Here is a 25540-nt window from a genome sequence, read left to right as displayed (position 1 = left end):
TACAGTGGGCTATTTTTGATTCTGTTTTGGCTTTGGCTACCCCCAGGCTATCATTAACGTCATTACCAAGATCAGTACGAAAGTAAATGTCGTATAAATTGACCAAGGTAAAGAAGACGCGTGGAAGGAGAGGATACAGTGTAACGGGGAAGACATCAAACGTTTATTCGGTGGTTACTGGAGCAGAAGTGTTGCTGTCCGGTCAAGTAGTCGCATTGGATAGTTCCTACAATTGGTAAAATTTGGGCATCGGTGATGGAGAGGCGGAGATGACACTCATGAGGACCTTACTTGGGGTAGCTGTTTGCCGTGCTAGCTATGAGATGGCTCTGCTGCTGGTTGCTAACGAAGGTGATATGCATCAAGGCCGGGTGTGGAGGCATATGTCGGTTCGTTTGAAGTATAAACAGATCCAAGCCGCTGCATATTGCGAGCTTGTGCTGAAAGACGGAGGCTACTTACACCTTGACGGGGTATTGGGGATGCCAGCAACGATGGTGGAATGTAAGAATGACTGGGCTCAACTCTCACTGCTTCGGGCTTCGGGCTTTAACCCGGGATCATGGCTTCAGCCGCAAGATGTTGCTAGAGACCAACTCAGAAGACGATGAATGTTCCCCATTACTAGGAAAGCCCTGCTACAAGTCAAGCTATCCAGCCTCATGCCAATATCAATGGCTCCCTCACCCCGCTACTCAAGTTGTAGCTAGCGCATGGAGCAGATGCCCGCGTCGGTAACCCCGAGAGATGTATTCTATTGCATCAACTGACTCGCGCATGTCAGAATTCCGAGTGTCTGAGCCCGCATCTGCTGAGCCGGCTGCTGGAACAGATAGGAGTCAATGACAAGGCAGCCATTGAGGCAGCTCGGCAGCCTAGTTAGCGGGGTGCAGATGTGAATTCGCGCAATCACCAAGGCAATACCCCTTTGCATGAGATTACGCGAGGGGTGGTTCGCCCTGGGGTGGATGAATTTACAGGTCAGGTCGAGCCCCTACACGCCAAACGTCTGGCGCAAGCCCTTGCTGCTTTCATAGGTAAGTTGACAGAGGCGGGAGCCTCGATGATACAGATCAATACAGCAGGAAAAGCCCCAGCGCGGGTCCGGTTTGGGGTTGAGGAAAGTTGTGAGAAATTGCGGCGGGAGATGAAAGCGCAACAGTATGCAATGAGAGGGCCAGAGAGGGGAGAGGAAAGATGGTAACTTGAACATACAGCCTTGCCTGTGTAACCGGCTCTGATAAACTCAGCGCCAGTTGATTTTCCAGGGCCGCCTATGGATTACATATAGCTTTCGTACATAGACTCCTATCATTATGCAACATGCAGATGTCTCACCACCACGATGTAATGGAATTAGTCAAGGAAGAATGAGTGAATTAAACAATGACCCTCTATGGCACCATATCTAAGAAGGCTGAATGAAACCCGGCACCAGTATAAGCTGACGTGCTAGTCATTGGTAATCTGCGCAGCAAACTGCGGGTGAATTCCAGTGGAACGAGGAAGTATACAGAAGCACCTCCAGCGAATGATCGCCGGCGTGCGGCATCATAGCGCCTGATATTATACTTCCTCTGGGATGCACTCGAGCCTTCTCGGGTGATTACATTTCTAATACCGCCATTTCTTGGAGTTCATCTCGGGAATCCCTGGGCGGTGCAGGTTTGCTCGGGCCGCCTGGTGTTCCCTTGGAAGGTCAGTCCATTGTCCAGCGCGAGAGAGAGAGCGGATGCTTGCATGATTCTCCGCGGTTGCACGTCACTTCAGCTCGGAACAAAACCAGCAACTTCCACCACTTCTTTTCACCACCACCACCTCCTGTGGCTTGTCCCTCCTTTTTTCTGCCAACCCTTTGTTTGCCCTGTCGACCGAATTTACTCTCTCCTTTGTTTGATTGCCTCCTTTCCCTCCTTTTCTCTTCTCCGGCAGTTGCCTGAATATATATACTATATACATATTTTTTTTTCTCTCTTAACCCGACTCGTCCTGCGCCCTTCCGCATCGCTTCCAGTTCTCATCGCCCGTGACTCAACTCATGCGGAATGCCGTCTAGAATCCAACGGTCTCTGTTGGACAGTGAATAATCCCCATAGTTCTTCGGAAACTCAAAACATGTCTTCGTCGCGGTCGGACAGCTTGAAAACCCAGAAACTGGACACCGACAGCTTTGTCGCTTTTGACCATGCCGCGGCTGGCCAGTAAGTTCTGCCTCTCCGCCCTTGCCGCAAGATACGAGATGCTTCATGGCCAGCACTCCCATTTTCTCCCCTTCCCCAACCAATGTTCATTTGCTCGGTATACGAGGCATTAACAGGTAACTGACGCTGTGCCAACAAAACAGCGACGGTGTCCAATGCACTCTGTCCGGCTCCTTTATCGCAAAGCCCTGCACCCCCGAAGAAGTCGCCTTCTACGAGTCTAGCGCCCTCCACCCGGAATTTAGAGAGTTTATTCCTACATACATAGGGACTTTAACTTCTGCCGACCAGCAGCAGTACTCTGCCATCGAAGCTGCTCAGCAGTCCGGTGCGATTGTCCTCCCCGGATCAGACTACTCCTCGACATCGGGCACTCCGAGCGCGACCGGAACAGCACAGCCCAGCGCGGCAGCCTCGGGATCGACGAGTACCGCGCAGGATCTACCATGGGTTCCTTCGAACGGAAAAAAGCTGGAGACAGGAATATCTATTGTTCTGGAAAACGTGGCTTCTGGATTCAAGCGGCCGAATGTGTTGGACGTGAAGCTGGGCGCAAGGCTATGGGCTGATGATGCGCCCCCTCAGAAGCGAGCGAAGCTAGATGCTGTATCCCAAGAAACGACAAGCTCGAAACTGGGGTTCCGGATTGCCGGGATGAAGGTCTGGACAGGCGTGAGTGGAGAAAGCGACGAAGGAAGTAAGACCGATCCATATGCTACGAAATACGAAGGTTCTGCAGGTGCGCGGGGTGAGGTCATCGAAAAAGACGGATATAAGCGCTACGACAAGTGGTATGGACGGTCTCTCAATGAGGACACTGTTATAGAAGGGTTTCAAAAATTCCTCGCTGGGGCTAAAGCTGGGGCCGTTGACCGTTCCCAGTTGGTCGCCCAGAGATTGGCGGACGAACTGAAGAAGGTACAGCATGTGTTGGAGTCAGAGGAAAGCCGGATGTATTCTTCAAGTGTTTTGATTGTATACGAGGGAGATCCAGAAGCGATGGAACATGCGCTTGCAGAGGAACAGAAGCCCCGGCCTGACCGGGGTGAGTCCGAGGACGAAGAAGAAGAGGAAGAGGAAGACATGGAATTCCACCTTCAGCAGGGCGGGTCAATCCAGGTGGTTGATATACCGGTCGGTCAGGGAACCAAATCCCACCAAGCAATCAATATCAATATCGACCCCGAGATAGCAGAAATGGCTGAGTTGGGAGACCTGGGAGATTTAGAAGATGATGAGGATGAGGATCCTCCAAAGGTGCATGACCTTCGCCTGATCGATTTTGCCCACGCCAGTTGGACACCAGGTCAAGGGCCGGACGAGAATGTGCTGGAAGGGATCCGGAGCTTGATCAAAATCCTGACCGGACTTGCCGGCGAGTAAGTGTACGATATGCAGGCCAAGCATCCGAAAGTCGCTGGCGATTTGGATGATGCGATATGAAGCAATTTGGTGTTAGCGAATATACAAATGTACATCAACTATTGATATTGAGTATCCTTGAGGCATAATCAGACTCGCAGCATAGGACTTGTGTGCCGGGCTGAGTGGCGTAAAGATTAGTGCGTATGCTTAGGTTAATAATGTCAAAGACAGAGGCATTATTCATCCAACCAAGCATGTTAGCTCAGGGGAAGAGCGCCGGGCTCATAACCCGGAGGTCCCTGGATCGAAACCAGGACATGCTATATGATTCTTTTTTTCTTTTTTCACATCTCTTCTCTCTCGCCAAGACAACTCAACAGCACACTAATCCTATATGCAGGGTTTCTATTCACTTGTGATTTATGGGTTAGGGTCTGCTCCTGTGCAGACTCTAGGCTTTCCCCTCGAAGATATAGATCTGACTCTGTCAACTCTTGGGAACTCTATACTAGCAAGATGACTTACATCCTGACCTTGTGGAAAGTCTCTCTATTAGTACAGGGCATTTTCGAATGAAAACTCAAGCGCAAGGAAAGTATATATCATGGTGTAGCGCTTTGCACGGTTAACTTTCTGTAGAAAGGTATATGTCCCATATTCTAGTATTCCCAGTGTTAGACCGCGAAGACCTCACGAAATGCCAGACAACGACAACCCAGAGACTCTCGCTAGATCATCGTAGTATATGCAGATCAGCCTTGCCATAGGCAAGTCACGAGGCTATCAGACCCTGTTTATCGAAGGATTCCCTCACATGCTTTCTCAGCCCACACCGGGGCGAACGAACGGTTGGACTCACATCACGGAAGGGACCATGGCTAATATCAAGATTGCCATACAGTACTCAGGTGAGTGACTGTGGCAGAGCGGTCGTTCAGATTGTAACTCAGCATGAGGCTGTCTTGGCAAGAAGTTGCTACTTGTGCAGGGTTATCTATACGAGGTCTCCACTGATACGTGATAGCACATGCCTACATCACTTGCTAGTGTTACGGATGAGTTGGCAATCTTCCAATGGTGAGGGGACCACATGATCATATGAGATGCCAGAAACTTGGAACTTATTCCGATGAAGGAATGCTTCCTTTTTATCTATGCGGTAGCTCTTCTTTCTCCACACAGGATGTGTATACTGACCTGGTACCGCTATTGAAATCCACCATAACCTATATGCAAACACCCCACCAAGAAGAAAATATAGTCTACTATAGAAGTCGCAAACAGCAAATATGATTTAAATGTCCCAGGAATGGGGGGGGACACATTTGCTTGTAGCCTTATACCAGGAACATCCGATATCACGTGAAGAGCCGCACATTGAAACTTAAAACAATCACACGTTCATCCATGTATATCTCATTCATAATAATAAAGACACAGCTCATATCAACAAACCCAGCATGTTAGCTCAGGGGAAGAGCGCCGGGCTCATAACCCGGAGGTCCCTGGATCGAAACCAGGACATGCTATCTGAATGATTCATTTTTTCTTTTTGTCTCATGCAGAGTGGATTCGCGATGTCATGTACGGAGTAGAAATGGATACTACCGCATTTGCTCTTTACCTTTCCACCAGTTCACATCCATATTATTTTCTCTTACGATGCATATAAGATTATGTATAAATCTAATAAATATGTTGATATGCTCAAGATACAAAGAATCCAAAAACCATGAAGAGCTCGTCAGTTTATAGAATGTCAATAAATTCATAGCCAAGTCCCCATAGCAAGAAGAAAATCTTACATAATCCGCCCTCCGCTCCATCTCAAACCCATCCCAATCGATCATCGCAAACCCGCCGGTCCGCATCTCGCCCATCAGCCAAAGCCCAACACCACAAAAACCAAAATGTTTCCCACGCGAGCTCTCTTCTCCCGCTCGGTCTGGAAGGGTGAGAATACCCCATCGAAGTCCCTATTTTAAATCACTGGAGAAATTGAATCCATCTAACCTGCATACCTACAGGCCCGAACATCGTCCCGTACGTCGTCGCATTTATTCCCTTTCCTTTCCTACCTTTCACGAAGGGCACATCACTACCCAATGCCTATACAATATCGCCACATATCAATTGCAACCGCTACTCGACACATCCTCTACTGGAAATTGGAAATAAAATACTAATAAAAGCTATGATAGTCTCCCTCTCCCCCGCAAACTCCCCGCTCCGCCAGGAACACCACCGATCAAGACGCAGAAGCGCGGCGCCACGATCCTGCCTAACTTCGTGGGATTGAAGTTCCAGGTCCACAATGGGAAGATTTATCAGGATGTTGTGATCACGGAGGAGATGGTCGGCAGGAAGTTGGGGGAGTTTGTTGCGTGAGTTTTTTCCCTATCCAAGTCTCTTCTTTTTTTTTTCTTTTTCGCCTGGGGGGTTTGGAGTGGGATATAGGAAATGTGGTGAACTTGGAGGATTTGAAGGTTGAAAGGAAAGAAGAATATTTGGTGGAATGGGATATTGATTGGTGTATGATGATGGACTTTCTGCTAACTGATTGGTTTTGGTAGGACTCGGAAGAGGTTCACGTATAAGCAGTCGAAGAACAAATGATTGCTTTTCGGGTTGTGTGTTTGTCTGGCTGGCTGGCTGGGTGGTCTGTTTTATTCTATATGCAGTGCAGCGGGTGTCTCTACTGAGTCCCTTCTGCGTGTAGCTGAATTGTCAGCATAAGAGGAATATCAGGCAGGCAGACAGACAGACAGACAAGGCAGATGGGCACACAGGTGGTGATTTCATATTGCATGGCTAGGTTCTTTTCTTATATCTCGGGCGTTATATCCAGTTCCTTACTGCTATTTTTCCACCAATGTATATCTACGTGTTGCATGTAAACTACTAGACGGACCATAAAATCAACAGGTCAATGGACTTCTCAACACAGAACATCAAGTCGCTTCTATTATTCTCTTAGTTATTGTCTTCCTTTTTTTTTGCGTGTGCCGCCCTTCCTACCATATCGTATCTGATAACTCCGCCCTGAACGCCTTTTGTATATTTCAAACTCGGCCCACATGCAGGATATCGTTCGGCCGTTGCCCAGTATTTTACGCCAGCAAGCAAAGGAGAAAGAAAAAGTAAGTAAAACAGCACATCCCATCCCGTCCCCGATCTACCCATATCCCCATGCCCATGCCCATAAACATTCAGCATGTTTGCAACGAACAACCAACCCCCCAAGCATACCCAAGGTGGAAAAGGGAAGAAAATCACCGATAGAACTCCCCCCTCTTAACACTGACACCGTACTCCGACACCGCCATACCCAAGTCCTCCATCGTAAGCACCGTCCGTCCCTGTCCGGAACCTCCAGAACCGCCACCTCCAAACCCGGGTCTCTGGATTCCGAGATGGGTGCCCGCTTTGCCCTTTCCTGCATCGCCGCCTGATACTCCGGTCGCAGCACCGGCGGACCCCACACCCGCAGCGCCGGCGGGCATGTTCAAGCCTGAGGCGGCGTTCAAACTGCCCATGGGGTTACTGGCAGAGGAGCTGTTGGAGGCGCGAATGCGCGCGTACTGGTACGAGTCGGCAGCGATGTCGGCGATAAATTTCTGGGTTGCGAGAGCGAGAAGACGGGCGAGGTGAGGCGGTGTTTGGTTGGGGCCGTTACCCGGAGGTGGAAGACCGGCAAGAGTGAGATAGTGGGCTGTGACGGCGTCGGGGATCTAAAGATATCCGTGTTAGAAAGACATGGAATAGAAATATGGGGTGGAAGTAACTGAGGGTGGTAGTGGAGAGAAAAAGTGATATAAGATGGAATCCAGCTGGAGAGGGCAAGGAATCTTACAATCGGCGCATATTCGTCCATCTTGCCCATGAACTCCCGCAAGCTGGTTTCTTTCTTGGCAGGTGCTGCGGCGGCCGCCAGAGCATCCACGGAGGTGGGCGCGGGGATGGAGTTTCCGGCGGCGGCGGCGGCGTCATCGCCAGCGGGATTCTGGTTCGGCATGTTGGCGGTGTTGTTTGTGTTTATGTCGACGTCTTGTTCGATAGACGCATCCAGGGTGTTGTCAGCGGTATCTGGTTCTTGTTTGGGGACGACAGTCGCGGAGGAGGAATCTTGCGATGCTGGAGGAGCTGGAGCTGGAGCTGGAGCCGAGGCGGAAGCAGGGGCAGCAGCTGGAGGGGGAGGTTGCGAAGCCGATGAGTCGGCCATGGTGGTAGTGTTAATAGTGAATGAAGGTGAGTGGTGGTAGTGGTGACTGGTGGTTGGTGGCTGGCGAGCAAGGGAGGGCCGGCCAGAACTAGTCCAATAGTGAATGAAGGAGCGCGTCGGCGGTCAGACAATGAGCCGGGATGGCGGTGTTGCGCTGGTTCTGAGTTACCAGTACAAGGGAATAAGCTGCAGGGGGGGTTGTGGGAGGAAGACGAAGAATGAATGTGACTTGGGAAGATGGGATGGCGGAGAGTCGACTGGCTGGGTCGCGCTGCCGGAGCGGAGAGCCATTCGTCTCCCTCCCTCTCTCTCTCTGTCTCTCTCTTGTCTGCGGTCGGCCCGATTCTGCTGCTATAGTAGTGTTTCTTTCTGGCTAAATCTACAACAATCTCTGCTTGATAATGGCCAAATAGTGAATTCATAAAGTACAGTCTTGCATTAGATCCCCAATGCTGCCTCGCAATTACGAAAATGAATAATGTTGGTACACAGCCCCAACTCTACATGGCCGTTCGTCTCCCCAGCAAGCAAAGCAGACTCCCCCAATCAACTCCCCCGGACAGTCACATCGGTAATCAACATAATCGCTAGAATAGACGTCGCAAAAGGAAACATAGAACACATTTGATACATGTGGAGAAATAGCAAAGAAGAATGAGATGGGAATTAAGCAGAAGCATAGACAGAAGCCATGACGGACACTTTATTGTCCAAGATGCATGTTGGGATCAACATGGTCTTGATGGTGGGTATGATGCGGATGATGCTGGTGATGGTGATGATGGTGGTGATGCTGTCCAAAAGCTTCACCATGTACCTCCTGGCCCAGCGTCTGCATCAGGTTCTGCTCGGCTGTCTGGTCAAACGCCGCATGCGCTCCAGCATCCGGTGGCATTGGCGACGCCGACATATCGTGGCCATGTGCCAGTCCAACAGGCTGCGCATGCGCACCGGCAAGCGCCATCATGCCCTTGATGCCTTCGACATGCGCCTTGTCCTCTTCGCCCTGCTTCTTCTGCCGTTCGCGGGCCTCGCGTTTGGCTGCCTGCGCGGGCGCACGCGTCTTTAGCTCTCCCGTCACAAACTTCAGGTAATACGGTACTTCAATGCCACTCTTGAGGAAGAACAGCTTCAGGTTTCGCGCCTTGTCCTTCAGTTGAACCTGGTTGCGGTCCTTCAGCGCTTCGCTGATGGTGCCTCCCGGGCCAAACATGGCAAGTATCTGACTCCAGTGCGGGCCCTTAACCCGGTCCAGCCCGGCCATCAATGCGTTCTCCTCCTCCGTCGTCCACGGTCGACGCTGGCTGGGCAACCCAGACTTGCGGCTGCTAGGCGACGACTTGGCAGATGCCGCCATGCGCGCGCGCTCGTAGAGTACCTGAGTCGGCTGCGACTGCGAGTAGTGTGGTATCCCCGGCATATAGCCATGGTTGGCTGCGGCTGAGTTTGGTCGCGGAATCGAAGCAGGCGTCACATGGTTGTATTGCTGAAAGTTCGCCTGGAGAGGGCTTTGCTGGAAGGTTAGTTGGCCGGGCGGTTGCTGATAGCCAGACGGAGCGGGACTATGGTGATACGGCTGCTGATGAGTCTGCTGATGCTGCATCTGACCCGTGGGCTGGGCAGCAGAATAGCCATGCAGGATCTGACCCCCCTGCTGCGGCGCATGTTGAGGGGGTTGCTGCTGAAGTTGCTGGGGTTGATGCATCTGATGCTGTTGTTGGTGCTGCTGTGGTTGCTGCTGCGACGGTTGCTGCTGCTGGTTCTGTTGGGCCTGCTGCTGCTGGGAACGTCTCAAGCCGTGGCCTTGCAGAGCAATTTGCGCCGCACGAGCCGCACGCGCAACCAAGTCGCCGTGCATGTTTCTATCAACGGGAACATCAGGTGGCTGGGTTGAAACCGGAAACTGGCCCTGCAAGGGAGCATTGGACGGTTGTGAATCCCCGTCGGATGAGGATGGTTGTCGACCCTTGGCGGTCTTTTTCGTCTGGCTCATCGTTAGTGCGAGCACGTGCAAAGAGGGCTGATGGGGATTCAGACCTGTTGGTTGCTGATGGTATCAAAGTTCTTGGTGATGTAGGAGCTCAGGTCCCGAAGAAAATCCTCCCAGTGGTACTTATCCGGCAAGGCCTTCATGGCTTCCTCGTTGTTGACGTCGCTCAGCAGAATGTCACGGCGCGAACCGGCCCGCTTGACAAAGTCCGCTTCACTGGGAGCCAGCTGACGAGTCCCTGGACGCCGATCAAGCAGCTGTTGCTCCAGCTCATCGGGAAACAGGTCGTAAAGAAGCTCAGTTCGGGTTCTTTCCGAATTATTCATCGATGCGATGAACGCCTGGGTCTTGAGTTCCAGGAACAAGGCACCCTGCACCTTGAGTAGACGGCCACCTTCGGGAACAAACACATCGAGGAAATTATCGTTCAGTTCCGAAAAACCAATCTCCTGCGTGCCAAAAATACTAGAAACAAAGGAGGCTAGATTGGCTTTGCGAATAATATCGATCTGGGAGGATTCGGTGAGCTCCAGCTCTGTAGGCGAAAGAAATGACTTTTTGCTCGAGTAAACTTTTTTCGTATGATCAAACAGCGATCGCATGGTGGCATAGGCCTGGCCACTCTCGGTCTCGGGTTCGGAAACGAAGGAGGTGATTTCCTGATACGAGGACTTGGCTAGCAGCGACAGAATCTGGGTTGACTAGAGACATCGGGCGTTAGAATCCTGTAAGCAAAGACACGCGAAGTGAGTCGCAACTTACCAAATTGTCAAGAATGGGCAAACTCTGGATCTTCAGGTGCGAGTTGGCTTTGACGAACACCATACCCTTCGGAGGCGACGCGCTGGACGTCTCCGCCAGTTGTTGCTGGCCTAACACACACTGCTCCTCCACTCGCTCTGCGTGATTCATGATGCTTGAGATCACAGTAGCCATGTCCGAATCAATATCAGCACTGCTTTCTGGTTGGGGCACCGCGCTTTCTGCAGATCCTTCGATGGGAGCGGGCGTGTCTAAAGGACGGTCCACGGGGTGGTCCACAGGGTCGACAACACCAGAGCCTAGTGCAGATGCCAATTCTTCTTCAATCTGATTTCCCGGGACTTGGTCTGCAGTTAATGCGGTCGGTGGAGGTGGTAGTGAAAGGTCAGCTGGCTCGGATTCGAGACGGCGTTTCTTAGAAGCTGGCGGCGAGAGGGAGCCGTCATCTTCCTCGAGAGGGTGAGACATTTTGGGGGAAACTGCCGTAAATTCACGTCAACCCTGTGAATAGAAACAAACAGAGCATACATAAAGTCTTGATCACCGCAAGAGACTGGCCCCAGGGTGTCTGGTTCGAAGACAGTCTGCCCAGGGAGGTGCCGGGGCCAGCGGGAGCAGAGAGACTCCTTCAAACGGCGCGCAGGAGAACTCACCATGAGCGGCGGAATCGGTCACGGAGGGAACAGGCAACTCAGACGAGGCCGCCTCGTCGAGAGACGGGCCTGTACCTCTCGTGTCGACCATGATAGGAACAATTCCTGATGGAAGGGATAGGCGTTGACTTCCAAGAGCAGAAATGAGGGCTTAGGGGTAGGGCGCAGGCGTAGGGCTTTTGGGAAGTGTTAGGTTGAGAATCGCCCCCTCAGATTTTTCCTACTTTTTCCCTCTCCGCCGCCCGGTCGGTCGGGGCACTCGGCTGGGGGTGTGGATTCCAGCTCCATATTATTCCTGGGGATACTCACATTGTAGATAGTTTACTAGCTTGATATGAAGATCTATATTTCTCTTGAAATTCTATCCATATCTTTCTTTGACTATGATAGAAGACAACATATCCAATGATGTCTGTTTGGTCATTCCCAGGTCTGTTGTAGTACTTCTGTTGTGTTTCCCCGACCGTCTTCCCTGCCTTTCCTCTTTCGGAAACCCATTCTCTTGTCTGCCTGGGTGCCTGATCCTCCACTTCTCTCTCTGTATACTCATGATTCTACTGTTACTCCTTCTCTTCTTCCACCACTCTTTTGTCCATCAGCCCTTCATCCGGATTAGGCTTCACTCCGCGAATACAAATTCGTCCCTAGTGTATCATTTGATCGTTATCCAACCCCTCAGTGGTAACATTCATCCAAGGTTACTTCCGTCCAATGCTACTTTATCCATGCGTCATAGACTACCTCCCATCTCTTTCTAGACCTCTACTATTAACCATTGCAACACACTGACGTGCTCTAGCTAAATTTTCAGGATACTTGGAGACTGGTACATTGGCATCTGCAAAACGAGCCCTTCCCCGAGGATGCCAACAGGTGACAGTAGATAGACACGTCTATCACTACAGTCTTATAATACCTGTCTTTATGGCATTTGTAGGCATACTTATGACTGCAGACATAGTACTGAGTATATTTTAAAGCAGCTCAGCTCTGAGTGTCGGACGGACAAAGGCAATTCCCATGGTTCTTGAATGTATGCAAGATGATTGCGCCGTTACGTCCGTGGTCTGTACCAGACGTTAACCGGCCATTGAATGAGTCCAGACACGGACCGGTCCTTGAGTTTGACACCTCTAGGACCCTCGTCGCCCTATATTCCATGGGCACTCCCCGCAGGTTCAGCGTTCCCCTATTTGACCTGGTTCCGTAGGATGCAACTACCGGTGCTGCCAATGCTTTTTATCTGGGGCCCTCCCACTGTTGGCTGATAGAAACTCATTCGCGCATACGTGATTGTGCTGGGTAGTCTTCACTCATAGTGTCGACTGAAAATCTTCACTTTCATGAGAGGCCGACTTTAAGAAGCCCCGCAATGTTTTCTACGCGCCAATTTGTCGCTCTTGCGGCAATCCTGCAGGCAGCTACTCAGGCTTCAGCTCAGGACCTGAAAGAGCAAGTTTGGGCGGTATTCGCCTACACCCTATACGGAGATCGTGTCCCGACAGCCCTGCCTCGTCCCAATATATTGACACCATATGGTGCCAACACACTGTATGAAGCTGGGTCTGCTTTCCGAGACCGATATGTGGCAATCCATTCGACCGACGTCAGCCCGAGTACAAGAATTGAGAGCATCTCTACGTATGCGCTCGAAGACGAAGATCTTGATATTCTGTCTACCACCGATCCATCGGTCATCGCGTCCGCGCAGGCTTTTATGCAGGGGCTATACCCACCTCTCAACGATACTTATGACGTGCAATATCCCGACCCTTCATATCTCATGGCCAATGGGAGCTTTGCAACTGCTCCTATGGGTGGCTACCAATATCCACCCATTGTCACCGTGAGCTCGGACGACCCCCAGTCGGTCGTAGTGGCAGGCCAAGATAATTGCTTCCTGCATCAGATCGCCAATGCTGACTACCAGGCTAGCAGCGAAGCTCAGCAGATGATACAGGAGTCTGACGCGCTCTACAACCGTCTTTATATCCAGGCCCTGTCGGGCGATTTTGACCGCTCTTCAGTCAACTATGCGAACTCCGTCGCGGTCTCCGAATTCTTAGAGTACCAGCTCTTGCACAACGAGACACTATTACACAGCGTCAGCCAAGAGGACATAAGGCTCGCGCGCTGGTATGCCGATCAATATACCTTTGCAACAAACGGCAACGCAGATTCATCCTTGTCAAGTCCAATTGATAGCAGTGCCATTCGCACAATTGCAGGCCAGACACTGGCTGGAAGTATCTTGGATGCATTCGACACCAATGTTCTTTACCGGGGTAGCAGTGGGAAATTGACATTCGTCTTCGGAGGCTACGAGCCCGCTGTCGCTCTTACCTCCCTCGTGCAACTTGCGTCCCCAGCAAATGGAAAATTCTATGGACGACCTGCGCTCGGGGCCTCGCTCACCTTTGAGCTCTTTAGCTTGGAGAATCAATCGTTTCCGACCTATCCCGACCCATCTCAGCTTTATGTGAGGTTCCTCCTGCGCAATGGAACAACATCACCGGAGTTCCAATCCTACCCGCTTTTCGGTCATAGTCCCAGCAGCATCGAGGTTCCCTATAGCGAATTTAAGGCTGAGATGCAGGCATTCTCGCTCAATTCGACGCAGGAGTGGTGTCTCCTGTGTGATTCGACGTCGTCAACTGTATTCTGCCCTGGTGTCCTGGATGATGAAGACGACGGACCGAGTAGTAGCGCAGCCTCTTCCTCCGGACGCAAAGGTATTAGTCCTGCCGTTGGAGGAGTCATCGGTGCGATTGTGACTCTAGTTGTCGTTGGGTTGCTTGCTGCTGCCGGGTTCCTGCTCCTCGGGGTCCGAGTACAGCGTGGACGCAGGGCGAGCTTGGAGGAGATTAAAGGAGGCATTGATTTAGGAAGTGAGTCAAACCTGGCCTTGCGGGAACATGCTGCGCCGCCAGGAAAGACGGCGAGGCCTTGAGCTTGGATTTCCTGGTGGGCCGACGAGCTTGATACCATTGGAAGCAAGAGAAGTATAATAATTAAACAGCGGTCTTGGGTGTTTTCAGTTTTGGGAATTATGCTACGGCGACTATAATACAAAAAGCTACATATTATATTAGCAGAAGATCTGTTCTGCATCTAATCATAATTGTCTTTGGAAAAGAGACGGGGTGACAGAAAGCAGTCAATACAGCATAACCCAACGTTTGAGGGATGCTTAATCAAATGCCTTTATAACACCGCTGATTCATCCACTTGAGACCGGTCCATTTTGACCAGTCCATTTTGACCAACCATTCCACTCGAGATGAGTACTGGTAGCCAGTGGCCAGGTATTTCAGGAGTGCCATAAACATTTCTTGCCTATCTGAAGACTTGCTAAGGTGGTAGTAGTAGCCCTGGTGCCTTCCCATCCGAGGGCCACTCTCTGCTCCAGCGATCGACTAATTTCAAAGCAGGGGCATATAGTACCGAGTACTCTGTATCCTGGTCAAACCACGACGCGAAATATGAGGTTGACGATGCGGAAGGAGGTAATCTGGTGCAGTAGTTTAGCCGAAAGATGTTCGCTTCTCGGATGACATGAATTTCGGGGTGGATAATGCTAGGCAACGGCAAGCAGGGGAGCAAGGGGGAACACGTTGAATGGTCGCGTCAGATCGGGTGCTGAATGGTTCGAACTAAACTGTCTAGTAGAAATGCCTACCCCTCGGGTGGAGTACAGCGATTATGTCCGCGGCGGATTGAAAGTTCTCCGTTCCTTCACTTGTACGGAGTACATCATCGTTCTTACCTATAGAAGGGCCGAACTTCACATTCTTAGCCTATTCGGCAGCACCTCCTCAAAGGAAAAGGAAGAAATAAAATTGGCCGCATCGAATAGCACAGTAGTACATCACGTCAAATTGGTTCACCCTATTAACATCTTTGGCGTGTCATCCTCTCTTTCGCTTGTGTTGGGAAACACCTGACATTTGACGAAACATTGCATACTGCGCTCTGCGCAATGGTACAAATGAAGCGGTCGTGCTCTGGCTCGCCTCTCCCCTCCAAGCGCGTTCCTACAACCGCTTGCCTTACAATTGATGCTCTTAAGGAGCATGACCAAAACGCACGCCCCGTCTCTCTTATTACGCGTCTCGATATCGCTCCAGAGCAAAGTATAAGCGGCATACCAGAAATCCCGGTGCTTTCCCCATCCACCCGCTCCTCACAACGGTCACGGTCCAGCAGCCCATCCAGGCTAAGTGATGCGCACTATCGTTACAGACTTCTCCGGCGTGCGAATATTTGTTGACGATGATCTTCCCATCGACATCCAGCATCATACAGATAATAAGGTTTTCTGTGCATTAGATTTCAACGATGATAACTTATACAAGGTCTCCGAGAAGCTCTGGAACAAATCTAAAGAACTGGCCCGGAAAAAGTCAGGGGAAGCCGAATGGACAGAAGCATTATACACGGCAATTGACGAGCTAAAACCCGATGGGCTCGAAATTGCGCGCAATCGAGGTAAGCTGGCCCCCTACTGCTCTAACACTCAACCATGCTGACTCCTTAAGACTGGCGTGAGGATCTGAAGCCTCCAGTCTATAACCCTCTTTCTACCATCCCGCGAAAACGAGACCGGTCACAACAGATCGTACCGGGTAGCACAACCACCGACAACCTTAATAAATCTCCCTCTATCAACCCGGCTGAACCAACCATTCCCATATTCAAACTCAAAGATCCACGTCCAGATACATGTGTTGGTTTGTCCGATGAGAACTTAGCAAACGCCCTTGTATCCAAAAAGGGCCGTAGCATCGCACGAAGATTTCTAGTTGACCTGCAAGAGACCTCCAGCCTTATCAGTGACCCCCATGTGACACCTCTTGGCCTTCGATTTCCTTTTCTGGTAGTCGAAGCAAAGGCTGCTGCAACCGGAGGAAACTTGTACCAGGCACAGAACCAAGCTGCAGTAGGTGGTTCAGCAGCACTCCAGATCTTCAAAAACCTCTCGGATCTCCAAGATATGGACGAAGGCCAAGGAACCACCGAAGATCGTACTGTGGTGGCCCAAGATTCGCCTAACGCCAAATTGCGCCTCGCCTTTTCTGTCACCACAGAGGGCCCAGTCCACGAGTTATGGCTTCACTTTCAGAAGCCTCGAGAAGAGGATTTTTATATGGTGTGTTTGGGTGCCTGGAGAACGACGTTGAAAGAAAGTTCATTAAATTTCTTGCAGCATCTCTTAGCTGTATTAAGATGGGGAAATGGTGGGTTAAAGGATAACATTATAAGTATTCTTCAGGATTTGTGATCTCTCCGTCGCCTGGTTGGATAGACGCGATATAGGTTAGCGCGTCGACATAATGTAACCAATGGATGTTGGAACAACACTGCGGGCAGGCACGAGCCTTTGCCTGCTATATAGCCTCTCCCTAGAGACCTTCCTAATCCTAGCTGATTTCAAGCGTCTAAAAGAGGAATCTAAAATAAGAAAAGGATATCAAAAGAAAACTGGTGCAGTCTGACTGATTGAGATGACTCAATGTCACATGTTTCTCAATCAACTAACTTAGCAAACATACGTGCTGAAAGTCGATTAGTTGGTTGGTATGGACTGGCAAATGATTGAAACAGACACACACACACACACACACACACACACACAAGGGTATAACCTACAATTATTACAGTACGTGGAGGACCTATTCAAATTAGTAACAACATGAAGTCTCTCAACTAACTCTCGTCATAGTATACTTTGAGAAGCTAGTTTCCGGGTGCAGGATCATCTGTAGGCCCGAACTAGTAATAACCAGGCACGGGCACTCACTAATCCCCAAACGGGTAAAGTGCACGGGATTGCCAGAGGGACCGACCGATAAAGTTTCCCGCTGGTTGATACCGTCATCGTTCTTCGTCCATCAAGCAGATCAATGGAATGCTAGTAATGCTTGTGGAACATTCTCGGCATTGACCATTGTTCTTTATTGCAGAGTTTTCTTCAGAGATTTAGTGGCTTTGGCCCCACGCTGGAAATAGAGGATTGAAGCATCTTTGAGGCTCCGATAAGACTACATATCGTTGCCTCTGCTTAGTTCCCGCTTTGTTTACAAACAACAGCCTCCGTCTCTCTGCATGGCGTAGACTCGCCCTGGTGGCAGGATGCGAACCCAACGATTTGTGGTCTGGCTAGGCACCTTTGCCCTCATCTCATTATGTCTCATTCTTTTCAGAAGTTCCAGTCCTTCACCCTCACCTATTGTGGACTTTTATCCTTCACCCAATTCTCGGCCTCCAACTACTTTGCAGAGGCCCCCAGTACCGTCCAATGCCCAGCTTATTGAACAGACTGGCTACCGAAAGGTTGCTCAGCCAGACAGTCTTCATCCGGTTGCATCGCTTGTCAAGAATGCTGAGCAGCAATTTGATCGGTTACTGTCACGTCAATCGAAGACCTTGGCTCAGGCTGTCGACGAATATCGAGAGCGCTACAACATGCACCCGCCCCCGCATTTTGACAAGTGGTTCCAATTTGCCAAGGATAGAGGGGTTCAGCTGATTGATGAATACGATACAATATATCATGCTCTGTTGCCATTTTGGGCGCTCGAACCGAAGACTATTCGCGACCGGGCTCGGGAGACGCTGGGCTTCGACAATTCTATGATCGGGGTACTGATCCGAAATGGGTCTGTGTCACTGGTGGAAGGTGGAGCATTCGAGCAGGGCTGGCAGCGTAGTGCCACCGCTAAGATGATCAACAGTTTTGTCGAGTATCTGCCTGATATGGATCTCGTGTTTAATGCCCTCGATGAGCCTCGAGTTGTCGTACCCAGCGAGGATCTTCAGAGGCTGGTTGCAATTGCCAGAGATCAAGTCTCTCAGAATACTGTTGTGAATACCATGCCCATAAATGCATGGTCAGATAGACCCAGCGACTTGAATAAAGGGGACCGCATTGATGAAGTGCGTACTACCCGTTTCAACCGATTCACCCGTCAGTCCACATGGAGTTATTCTCGGTCTTCCTGTCCAGTCGATAGTCCGGTCCGCTCTCTCGATGAGCAGGCTGCGGATAACATAAACTCCTATGCTCAAGGCGAGTTAGGATTCATATACAACACCAGCGCCTTTTCCGACATTTGCAACTCACCTTCCCTCCGCTACAAGTACGGGTTCTTTGACCGGCCGAACAGGTTTGAAGCTGTACATGACTTGTTCCCAGTCTTCTCGCAGAGCAAGATCTCGAGCTACCAGGACATCCTGTACCCTAGCCCTTGGTACTGGTCAGACCAGGTACCTTATGAAGAAGACAAGGATATGGAGTGGGATGAAAAGGACAGCCGAATGTTCTGGAGAGGCTCAACAACAGGGGGATACTCCAGAGCTGGGGGCTGGCGGCGACAGCACCGACAGTTGTTCGTCGGCAAAGTTAATGCCCTCAACACAGCCAAGATACTGTCCAAGACCGAAAGTAGCCAATGGAAAACCAGGGGTGTTGGTCGAAACTCCTTTACCGACCTCTTCGACGTTCGGTTCACGTACATTGGCCAATGTGATGATAAGGACTGTGCCGCCCAGGAAGAATATTTTGACTTGGCGGAGCCGGTTGATCAGCAAGACGCTTGGGCGTACAAACATCTGTTGGACATGGATGGGAATGCCTTCAGTGGTCGGTTCTATGCGTTCTTGCGCAGCAGGAGTCTCGTTCATAAGGTCTCAATCTTCCGTGAATGGCATGATGAGTGGCTCAAACCTTGGAAACATTACGTACCCTTGAGCCTGACCGGAGATGATTATCTGGAGGCCATACGATACTTTGAATCCGAAGAAGAGGGCAGAGTGATCGCACCAAGGCTGGCCCAGCAAGGCCGGGAATGGGCGCAGAAAGCTCTTCGGAGTGAAGACATGGAGGTCTGGTTCTTCCGACTTTTACTAGAGTAAGTGCACTTTTTTTTATTCCCTTCTTTACCCCGTGATTTCTAATACTAAAACACCCATCAGGTACGGGCGCCTAGTTGACGACAATCGACATAATTTGGGGTTTTCGGTCTAGCTTTGTATAATGGCTGCCAGTTTTTGCTATTTTGTTTTCTGTCATATTCCCCAACTTTTAACGAACGTATGACATATATGGCGTTTGGGAGCCTTTGCTATGATGAGACGAAAAATTGGGATTTCCAATTGATGTGTATATATGATAAATGAGAAAGCGATAATGAAACTCATAATTCTATATCTTCAGTTATGCTGTCATCCTGTACCAAACACCAATGCACAAAAACCTTATACTCTATACTTTAATAATCAATTGTGGCCCCGTTTCACATGGTGCGGGTCCCATCTGAGCGGGAATTAGGTCATCGGCCCCAGTCCTCGTCTCTTCCTCCCACCGAGTTAGTAGTTCCAGAAAGAGAGCTTGGGTGGCGGAGACCTCTTCCAGTCTCGGAGTTTGCCCCATTAATAGACAGCACCCACTTGAACTAACCAGCACTGGGTAGTTAAGTCTATCAAACACACCCTACCATCATGCTTGCTCACCAGCCAAGAACCGTTTCCCCTCCACCTCAATCCTTCCCTCTTTCCCGCCTCTAGTATCAAGCCCTTTCTCTCTTTCGGGCTAGTTCCGTCAGGTGGATTTTCTGTTTGCTTTGCTCTCAGTCTATAAATTTGGCTGGCCTCCGCTGGTGGTTGTCGTCAGCTCACTTTCTCCCCTTTTTTTTTCTTTGTTTCCTCTTCCTTCGGTTGGCGGACCTCACTAAGTACTGTAGTACTGGCAATTAAGTGCTGCTACCAGCTGTTCATTGATTGATTGACAGTTTGTGTATCTGCATGAGACAGATACATACATGCGTGCATCATGACGCCGACAGCTTGGTTGCTTGGAAAGCTTAAATCAGCTGTGGTTCTGACCTATGGGCTGGGCGGACTGTTGTTTTATGGCCTTGTTGCTGTGAAGCTGGGGTATTTCTTTAAGCAGACTACGGAGAAGGAGGAGTTGGAGTTGAAGATCGGTAAGAATCTTGATTGCTATAATTTTCTTTGTTTACGTCCCTTATTGTGATTGTGCGGGGGCTCTCAAGCTAATGACATATGATGTGGGACACAGCGCGTAACAAGTTCTGGGACTTGTCCAAGAAATGGGACGGCTTTTCTCATCATATACTTACCCTGAGAAATGGGTTCAAGTTTCACTACGTTTGCAATGATCAGGGGGCCTCGTTGGACCAGGATAAACCCGTGGTTGTCTTCATCCATGGTTTCCCCGATAGCTGGGCCATCTGGCGGAATATACTGAGCTCTTCGTCTCTTCAGCAGTCTGCGACCCTTATTGCGGTTGATATGCCCGGTTATGGTGGAACTGATAGCTTGAATGATTACTCGCCTACTAATGTGCTTGAGAGTCTGACCGAGTTTATCCTTGCGATCAGAGCCAAATATGGCGTGGATACCGAGGCTGGTGTGCGCCAGAAGAAGCTGGTTGTTGTCGCGCATGACTGGGGTTGTGTTGTTTCTATGCGGCTTGCGGCTGAAGCTCCTCAGTTGGCGGATCGGTTTATCCTGAGTAATGGGCCGTTGGTACGTTATTGCAGAGATTCTACGGGGTATTTTCGGTTGTGCTGATGAAGTTAGCCTCGACTTGCCTCGTCCAACATTAGTCGCCTGCTATCCGCATCTGTTAAGATGTTGAAGACGGCCTCGCGCTCGCCAATCCAATCACGGTCGATGATTTTCAAGGCATTCGCGACTTTGAGCCCGATTTTTCGGCAGTTTCGGAAGTCCAAGTACATCTTTGCTATGCAGCTGCCCATGCCTCTGGTTCGGTATTTCGGAAGAGGTGGAAATTATTCCTTCCTGAAGCTCATTCACAGGGGTTCCTTCGGAAAGCGGGAGTACACGCCTCAGGATGCTGCGGAGTGTTTTGCTAGCTCCTTGGGTCCATCGGTTGCAGAATCCCGGACTCAGACCGCTGATGGAGAGCAATATCCCGAGTCACTGAAGAATGAGCGCGCAACGTCGAGCTTCCAGCACATGGCCTGCTATTACCGAGATAGAACTGCTTTCGTGCGTTGGGACAAATCTGTTGAGACGATTAGTGCCTTGCACAGCATCGCGAGCAGTAGCGGTGGTCGTCGTGCCAGCAGCGGGGCTGGACTGATGATGGACCCAAGGGGGCCCTGAAAGCTTGTGCGACCGTCATTTGGGGCAAGGGAGACATTGCCTTGGAGCCACAGATCTGCTTGGATGGCCTCGCCGATTACCTCGTCGCAGACAGTCAGTTGGTCGAGCTTCCTCTCTCGGGCCACTTCACTCCGTTGGAACAGGAGAGCCAGGTTGCTTTGGAAAAGGCGGTTGAGTGGGCTGTCAAGGGCGAGAAGGAGGACATTGGGGCGGTTATCAAGGCTTGCTATCCAACGGCTGTAGTAACTCTTCGGAAGTGAACTGACCCGAGCGTGTTGTTTGCTTGAATTGCTATTTTAGGACGCCCCTTGACTTAGTCCTTCCTTCGTTGTCGTGAATGTTTTGCCGAGACTGGCTCAGCAGGTGCAGGGTACACAAAGCCAGGTACACGGTTTCTTGTTTCCGCGCCGAGACCGCTATCGGTGCACTCAAAGGGGAATAAAGAGTGCGGACATGCAAGGGGCATTCGGGGTGGTTGGCTGTCGGTCTGGCTTCTAGGCTGGTCTGCAATCGGAATTTCACAGATGCTTTCCCTTCCTCCTTAAATAGACGGGAGTTTTTCGCAACGCAACGTGCATCTCCTCCGACATCCGGTGAATAAACGGCCGGGAGGAGCAAGCGTCGGTGGCACGGGGACGCGGCCTGATGCAGTTGAGCTCTGCCGCTCCTCACCAATTAATCCCTGGCGTTTGCTTTGGCTCCTTTTGTCCCCCTCAGACCATCCCCAGCCAGCGTGCGCATTGACTTTTCTTTCCCCCAGAGTGGTCCCGAGCCACGAACGAGCTACCCTTTTATTTTTGTATCCTCCATTTACCCATCATTCAGCGAGCAGATCAATTCAATTCAATTCAATTCAGTGTCGTGTGGTATTCGTAAATCCAGCCAGAAAACCAAGTCTGGTTCCATCCGCATCTTGAGTCCCCAGCCTCCCAAGGACTGCTCACAGCCGGACCGACTTGCTGATTGCTGATTATGCTGGCGGGCGGGGTTTAGCTCCAAACGTCACCTGCGAGTGATGGGGATCGTAGTAATTTGGGGGTGACTAGCTCAGTACCTCGACTAGCTCTCAACCTGCCTTCTCCTCCTGCTTTCTTTCTCGCCTTCGTGCACCTCACATTCGTTTGTTTTTGTTTCTTTGCATCACTTCCCTTCTCGTAGCTGGTGGTCTCGTGGATCGCGCGGCTCACCTCCCGCCGCAATGGTTCAAGGAAGTGCCGTCTACTGCACTGTATGTTCCGCCTCCTCACCCCGTGATCACGTTGCCTGCTACTAATTGGTCCCGACAGCTTCTATTGAGTGATCACTATCTCCCAGGTATGCAAGCCTCTTCTACCATCGAACCACTGTCCAAAGCTCCCATTCTGACTTGCTTCCACTCAATCTATAGGCGCCACCGTTCTTGCTCATTCCCTCCGGGACAATGGCTCCAAAGCTAAGCTGGTTGCTCTGTTCACCCCGGACAGCTTGCAACCAGCAACAATCCAGGAACTTCAGGTACGCGCATGCTTTCACTCACGCTAAACAATTCCCACCTCACAGTGCCATCACTGACTCGCACATCTTAGGCTGTTTATGATGAACTAATCCCCGTGCACCCTCTGACAAACATCACTCCAGCGAACCTCTGGCTCATGGATCGGCCGGACTTGATCGCAACCTTCACAAAGATCGAGCTCTGGCGTCAAACACAGTACAAGCGCATAGTCTACATTGATTGTGATGTGGTCGCACTCAGAGCGCCCGATGAACTCCTAGACTTGGAGGTGGATTTCGCAGCGGTTCCAGACGTAGGCTGGCCGGATTGCTTCAACAGCGGTGTTATGGTACTCCGTCCTAATCTACAGGATTATCTTGCTCTTAGAGCACTGGCAGAGCGAGGTATCAGCTTCGATGGCGCTGACCAGGGGCTTTTGAACATGCACTTTCGCGATTGGCACCGACTGAGCTTTTCGTACAATTGCACACCCAGTGCGAACTACCAGTACATCCCCGCCTACAAGCATTTCCAGAGCACAATCAGCATGATCCATTTTATCGGCGCCCAGAAGCCCTGGAATATGGCAAGGCAGGTGGAGCCGATTCATTCTCCGTATAATCAGTTGCTGGGAAGGTGGTGGGCTGTCTATGATAGGCATTATCGCCCTGTCATGACTGTGAATGTTAGTACTATACCCATGGATAGCCATTGAGGCATATTCACATAGTGTCTGTGAGCTAATGATATCAGCAGCCAATCCGACCAACCAAAGCTCTGCCTACAATTCAGGTGGAAAGCCCACACCAGGAATTTTCCGGGGGACCCCAGCATGATGTACAGCAGCCGCCACACAGACTGTATACGGAGCATGTATACCATGACCAAGCTCAAGAAACGCACATTGAACCGTCGTTGCAAGCGCAATACCAACACCCGCAAGAACACCAACAGATATCTCACCAGGACTTCGCGCCGTTCCAGCCAGCTCAGCCACCTACTCATCCACCAGCATCGGCACCAAGCTACCATACACAAACTGCGCACGAGGTTCCTCAGGTGCACCAAACGCATGCTTACCAAGCGCATCCTCAACAGAGTGTGGCAGCCCCGGCTCCCGAACCTACGCCTGTAGCAGGCTCAAGTATACCCACTGAGCACGAGCAACGACAGGAACAGCGTGCGGTTGAAAGTGTACAAGCACCAATCGTCAGTGCCGTTCCGCGTTATGTTCGTGGAGAGGAGCATGTGACGGCATACATACACCCTCAATCAGGCGAGACATCATTTGTAGCCCATAACGAGCCGCAATCGCATGCACATGAATTTAGCGTGCCATCAAATGTACAAGCACCTCCCCCACAGCCACAACATGTCCAGCACGGATACCACCAACAGCCTACGGCGCCAGTCCATGTGCCTGAGGAGCAGCCACCTGCACTGCCATCGCCAAAACCTGAAGTACAGACTACGTTTGAGCCACCCAAGGCAGAATGGGATGCATCTAAGTAGGCTTCTCAATAACCTCACTAAACTGCTTGTTTCTGACGCTTCTAGGGAACCACCGCCATTGAACACAAAACCAGAAGGTATCGCTTTGGCAAAGAAGACGTACGCCATGTCGCAGGATGAGCAGCTTTTCCAACCTCCACAGTCTTACCCGGAAGCACCTAAGAACATGTATTACGACGTCCCTAGCACCAAGCCGGAGCCTGAAAAGCTCGCCCAGGTATTCCCTTGGGAGAGTCATGCACCTAGACCAACGCGCGTGTTCCCAGAAGACGACCAGAGCTCAACTACATTTACCCTTCCAAAATCCTTCATTGAAAGCACGGAAGACGAGTCTGGCCCATCGCTTGATTCTCGAGTGACGTCCTGGACATCTGAAGAGCCCACCGAATCCTGGGACACGTACTCGCGGTCTAATGCATGGGATGAGGTCCCGGAGATCCAAAGATACATTCAATCCATACAACAAACCCGCAAAGGCAGGGTGCAGGTGCTCACCGGCGGCCCATCCAGCACAGGACAGAGCCTGGTATCTGGTCAAGAAAGATACAACTTCAGCTGGTCCAACAATACGCGGGTGACAGACTTCCCCAGCGAGCAAGAACGGCCAAGCCTCCCCGTAACCCCGGCACCTATTCGCAGGAAGCCCCCTATCCCAGGTGAAGAAGACTTCGACACAGGGCTACTACCGCTCGCACACGGTGTGCCGAACCAGGAGGACTGGGTGGGTATCACGGTTGATATCTTTTTGCACCTCCTTCGAGCGACGTACTTATATTGGAGATTTACAGAACCCTACAGTCGGCCTCGAGGACCTTCGTCGACGTCAGTCCGAAGTGATGGAAAATCCAGATTTGCTGTTTGAGCGGATCTTGATGCGCTCATCGGCTGCTTCTGGTCATTCTTGAGGGAGTCACAGTAATGAGTTACGTACGATATTATGTATGATTGCGTTGTTTTGAGCATTGATTTACTTATTGATTCCACAGCAATGCGAGTTCTATCTTTATTCCTTAGCTAGCTGCCTTGTCTCACATCTCTTCATGTTTTTTTTGTGCACAGCATTGTTATCTTTGCTAGCTCTCTTCTTGTTTGTTCCTTCTATACCTTGTCTGGCATTGTACAGTATCTTTTTGACCACATGCATATGCATCCAATTGCTGTGTTGTTTCGTTTGCGGATACAAACTGTTACTATGCCATACATTAGGAG

General features: G+C 50.6%; 9 protein-coding genes and 2 non-coding genes across 11 annotated transcripts; 9 read left to right on the top strand and 2 right to left on the bottom strand.

Moving 5' to 3' along the window:
* Window positions 1-2115: 2115 nt before the first annotated feature.
* On the top strand, window positions 2116-3584 carry An18g04520 (uncharacterized protein; the record flags this gene model as incomplete). Its single annotated transcript, XM_001398873.3, has 2 exons — window positions 2116-2201; window positions 2345-3584. 2 exons carry the CDS (start codon window positions 2116-2118, stop codon window positions 3582-3584), a joined length of 1326 nt encoding a protein of 441 aa, XP_001398910.1.
* Window positions 3585-3817: 233 nt separating this feature from the next.
* tRNA-Met (CAT) lies at window positions 3818-3889 on the top strand. Its single transcript has one exon. It is a non-coding gene; the product is annotated as a tRNA-Met (tRNA).
* A 1134-nt stretch (window positions 3890-5023) lies between these two features.
* On the top strand, window positions 5024-5095 carry tRNA-Met (CAT). Its single transcript has one exon. It is a non-coding gene; the product is annotated as a tRNA-Met (tRNA).
* Window positions 5096-5476: 381 nt separating this feature from the next.
* An18g04490 (mitochondrial 37S ribosomal protein uS19m) lies at window positions 5477-6182 on the top strand (the record flags this gene model as incomplete). The annotated part of the gene is made up of 4 exons (XM_001398872.1): window positions 5477-5519; window positions 5594-5609; window positions 5768-5950; window positions 6140-6182. The coding sequence occupies 4 exons, from the start codon at window positions 5477-5479 to the stop codon at window positions 6180-6182; spliced, it is 285 nt and encodes a 94-aa protein (XP_001398909.1).
* A 656-nt stretch (window positions 6183-6838) lies between these two features.
* Window positions 6839-7788, bottom strand: An18g04480 (uncharacterized protein; the record flags this gene model as incomplete). The annotated part of the gene is made up of 3 exons (XM_059745775.1): window positions 6839-6965; window positions 7044-7297; window positions 7420-7788. 3 exons carry the CDS (start codon window positions 7786-7788, stop codon window positions 6839-6841), a joined length of 750 nt encoding a protein of 249 aa, XP_059602937.1.
* A 703-nt stretch (window positions 7789-8491) lies between these two features.
* On the bottom strand, window positions 8492-11008 carry An18g04470 (uncharacterized protein; the record flags this gene model as incomplete). The annotated part of the gene is made up of 3 exons (XM_059745774.1): window positions 8492-9691; window positions 9826-10479; window positions 10541-11008. The coding sequence occupies 3 exons, from the start codon at window positions 11006-11008 to the stop codon at window positions 8492-8494; spliced, it is 2322 nt and encodes a 773-aa protein (XP_059602936.1).
* Window positions 11009-12565: 1557 nt separating this feature from the next.
* Window positions 12566-14143, top strand: An18g04460 (uncharacterized protein; the record flags this gene model as incomplete). The annotated part of the gene is made up of 1 exon (XM_001398869.3): window positions 12566-14143. One exon carries the CDS (start codon window positions 12566-12568, stop codon window positions 14141-14143), a length of 1578 nt encoding a protein of 525 aa, XP_001398906.1.
* A 1029-nt stretch (window positions 14144-15172) lies between these two features.
* An18g04450 (uncharacterized protein) lies at window positions 15173-16889 on the top strand (the record flags this gene model as incomplete). The annotated part of the gene is made up of 4 exons (XM_059745773.1): window positions 15173-15326; window positions 15436-15681; window positions 15732-16342; window positions 16854-16889. 4 exons carry the CDS (start codon window positions 15173-15175, stop codon window positions 16887-16889), a joined length of 1047 nt encoding a protein of 348 aa, XP_059602935.1.
* Window positions 16890-17325: 436 nt separating this feature from the next.
* Window positions 17326-19219, top strand: An18g04440 (uncharacterized protein; the record flags this gene model as incomplete). The annotated part of the gene is made up of 2 exons (XM_059745772.1): window positions 17326-19103; window positions 19168-19219. The coding sequence occupies 2 exons, from the start codon at window positions 17326-17328 to the stop codon at window positions 19217-19219; spliced, it is 1830 nt and encodes a 609-aa protein (XP_059602934.1).
* An 804-nt stretch (window positions 19220-20023) lies between these two features.
* An18g04430 (uncharacterized protein) lies at window positions 20024-21605 on the top strand (the record flags this gene model as incomplete). The annotated part of the gene is made up of 4 exons (XM_059745771.1): window positions 20024-20177; window positions 20273-20742; window positions 20797-21228; window positions 21336-21605. The coding sequence occupies 4 exons, from the start codon at window positions 20024-20026 to the stop codon at window positions 21603-21605; spliced, it is 1326 nt and encodes a 441-aa protein (XP_059602933.1).
* A 938-nt stretch (window positions 21606-22543) lies between these two features.
* On the top strand, window positions 22544-25236 carry An18g04420 (uncharacterized protein; the record flags this gene model as incomplete). The annotated part of the gene is made up of 7 exons (XM_059745770.1): window positions 22544-22573; window positions 22632-22659; window positions 22733-22839; window positions 22911-23504; window positions 23576-24327; window positions 24377-25052; window positions 25120-25236. 7 exons carry the CDS (start codon window positions 22544-22546, stop codon window positions 25234-25236), a joined length of 2304 nt encoding a protein of 767 aa, XP_059602932.1.
* Between the last annotated feature and the right edge of the window lie 304 nt (window positions 25237-25540).

The sequence above is a fragment of the Aspergillus niger genome (assembly GCF_000002855.4).
Source record: "Aspergillus niger supercontig An18".
In the NCBI taxonomy this organism is placed as follows: Eukaryota; Fungi; Ascomycota; class Eurotiomycetes; order Eurotiales; family Aspergillaceae; genus Aspergillus; species Aspergillus niger.
This window is presented reverse-complemented; position numbering and strand designations above follow the sequence as displayed.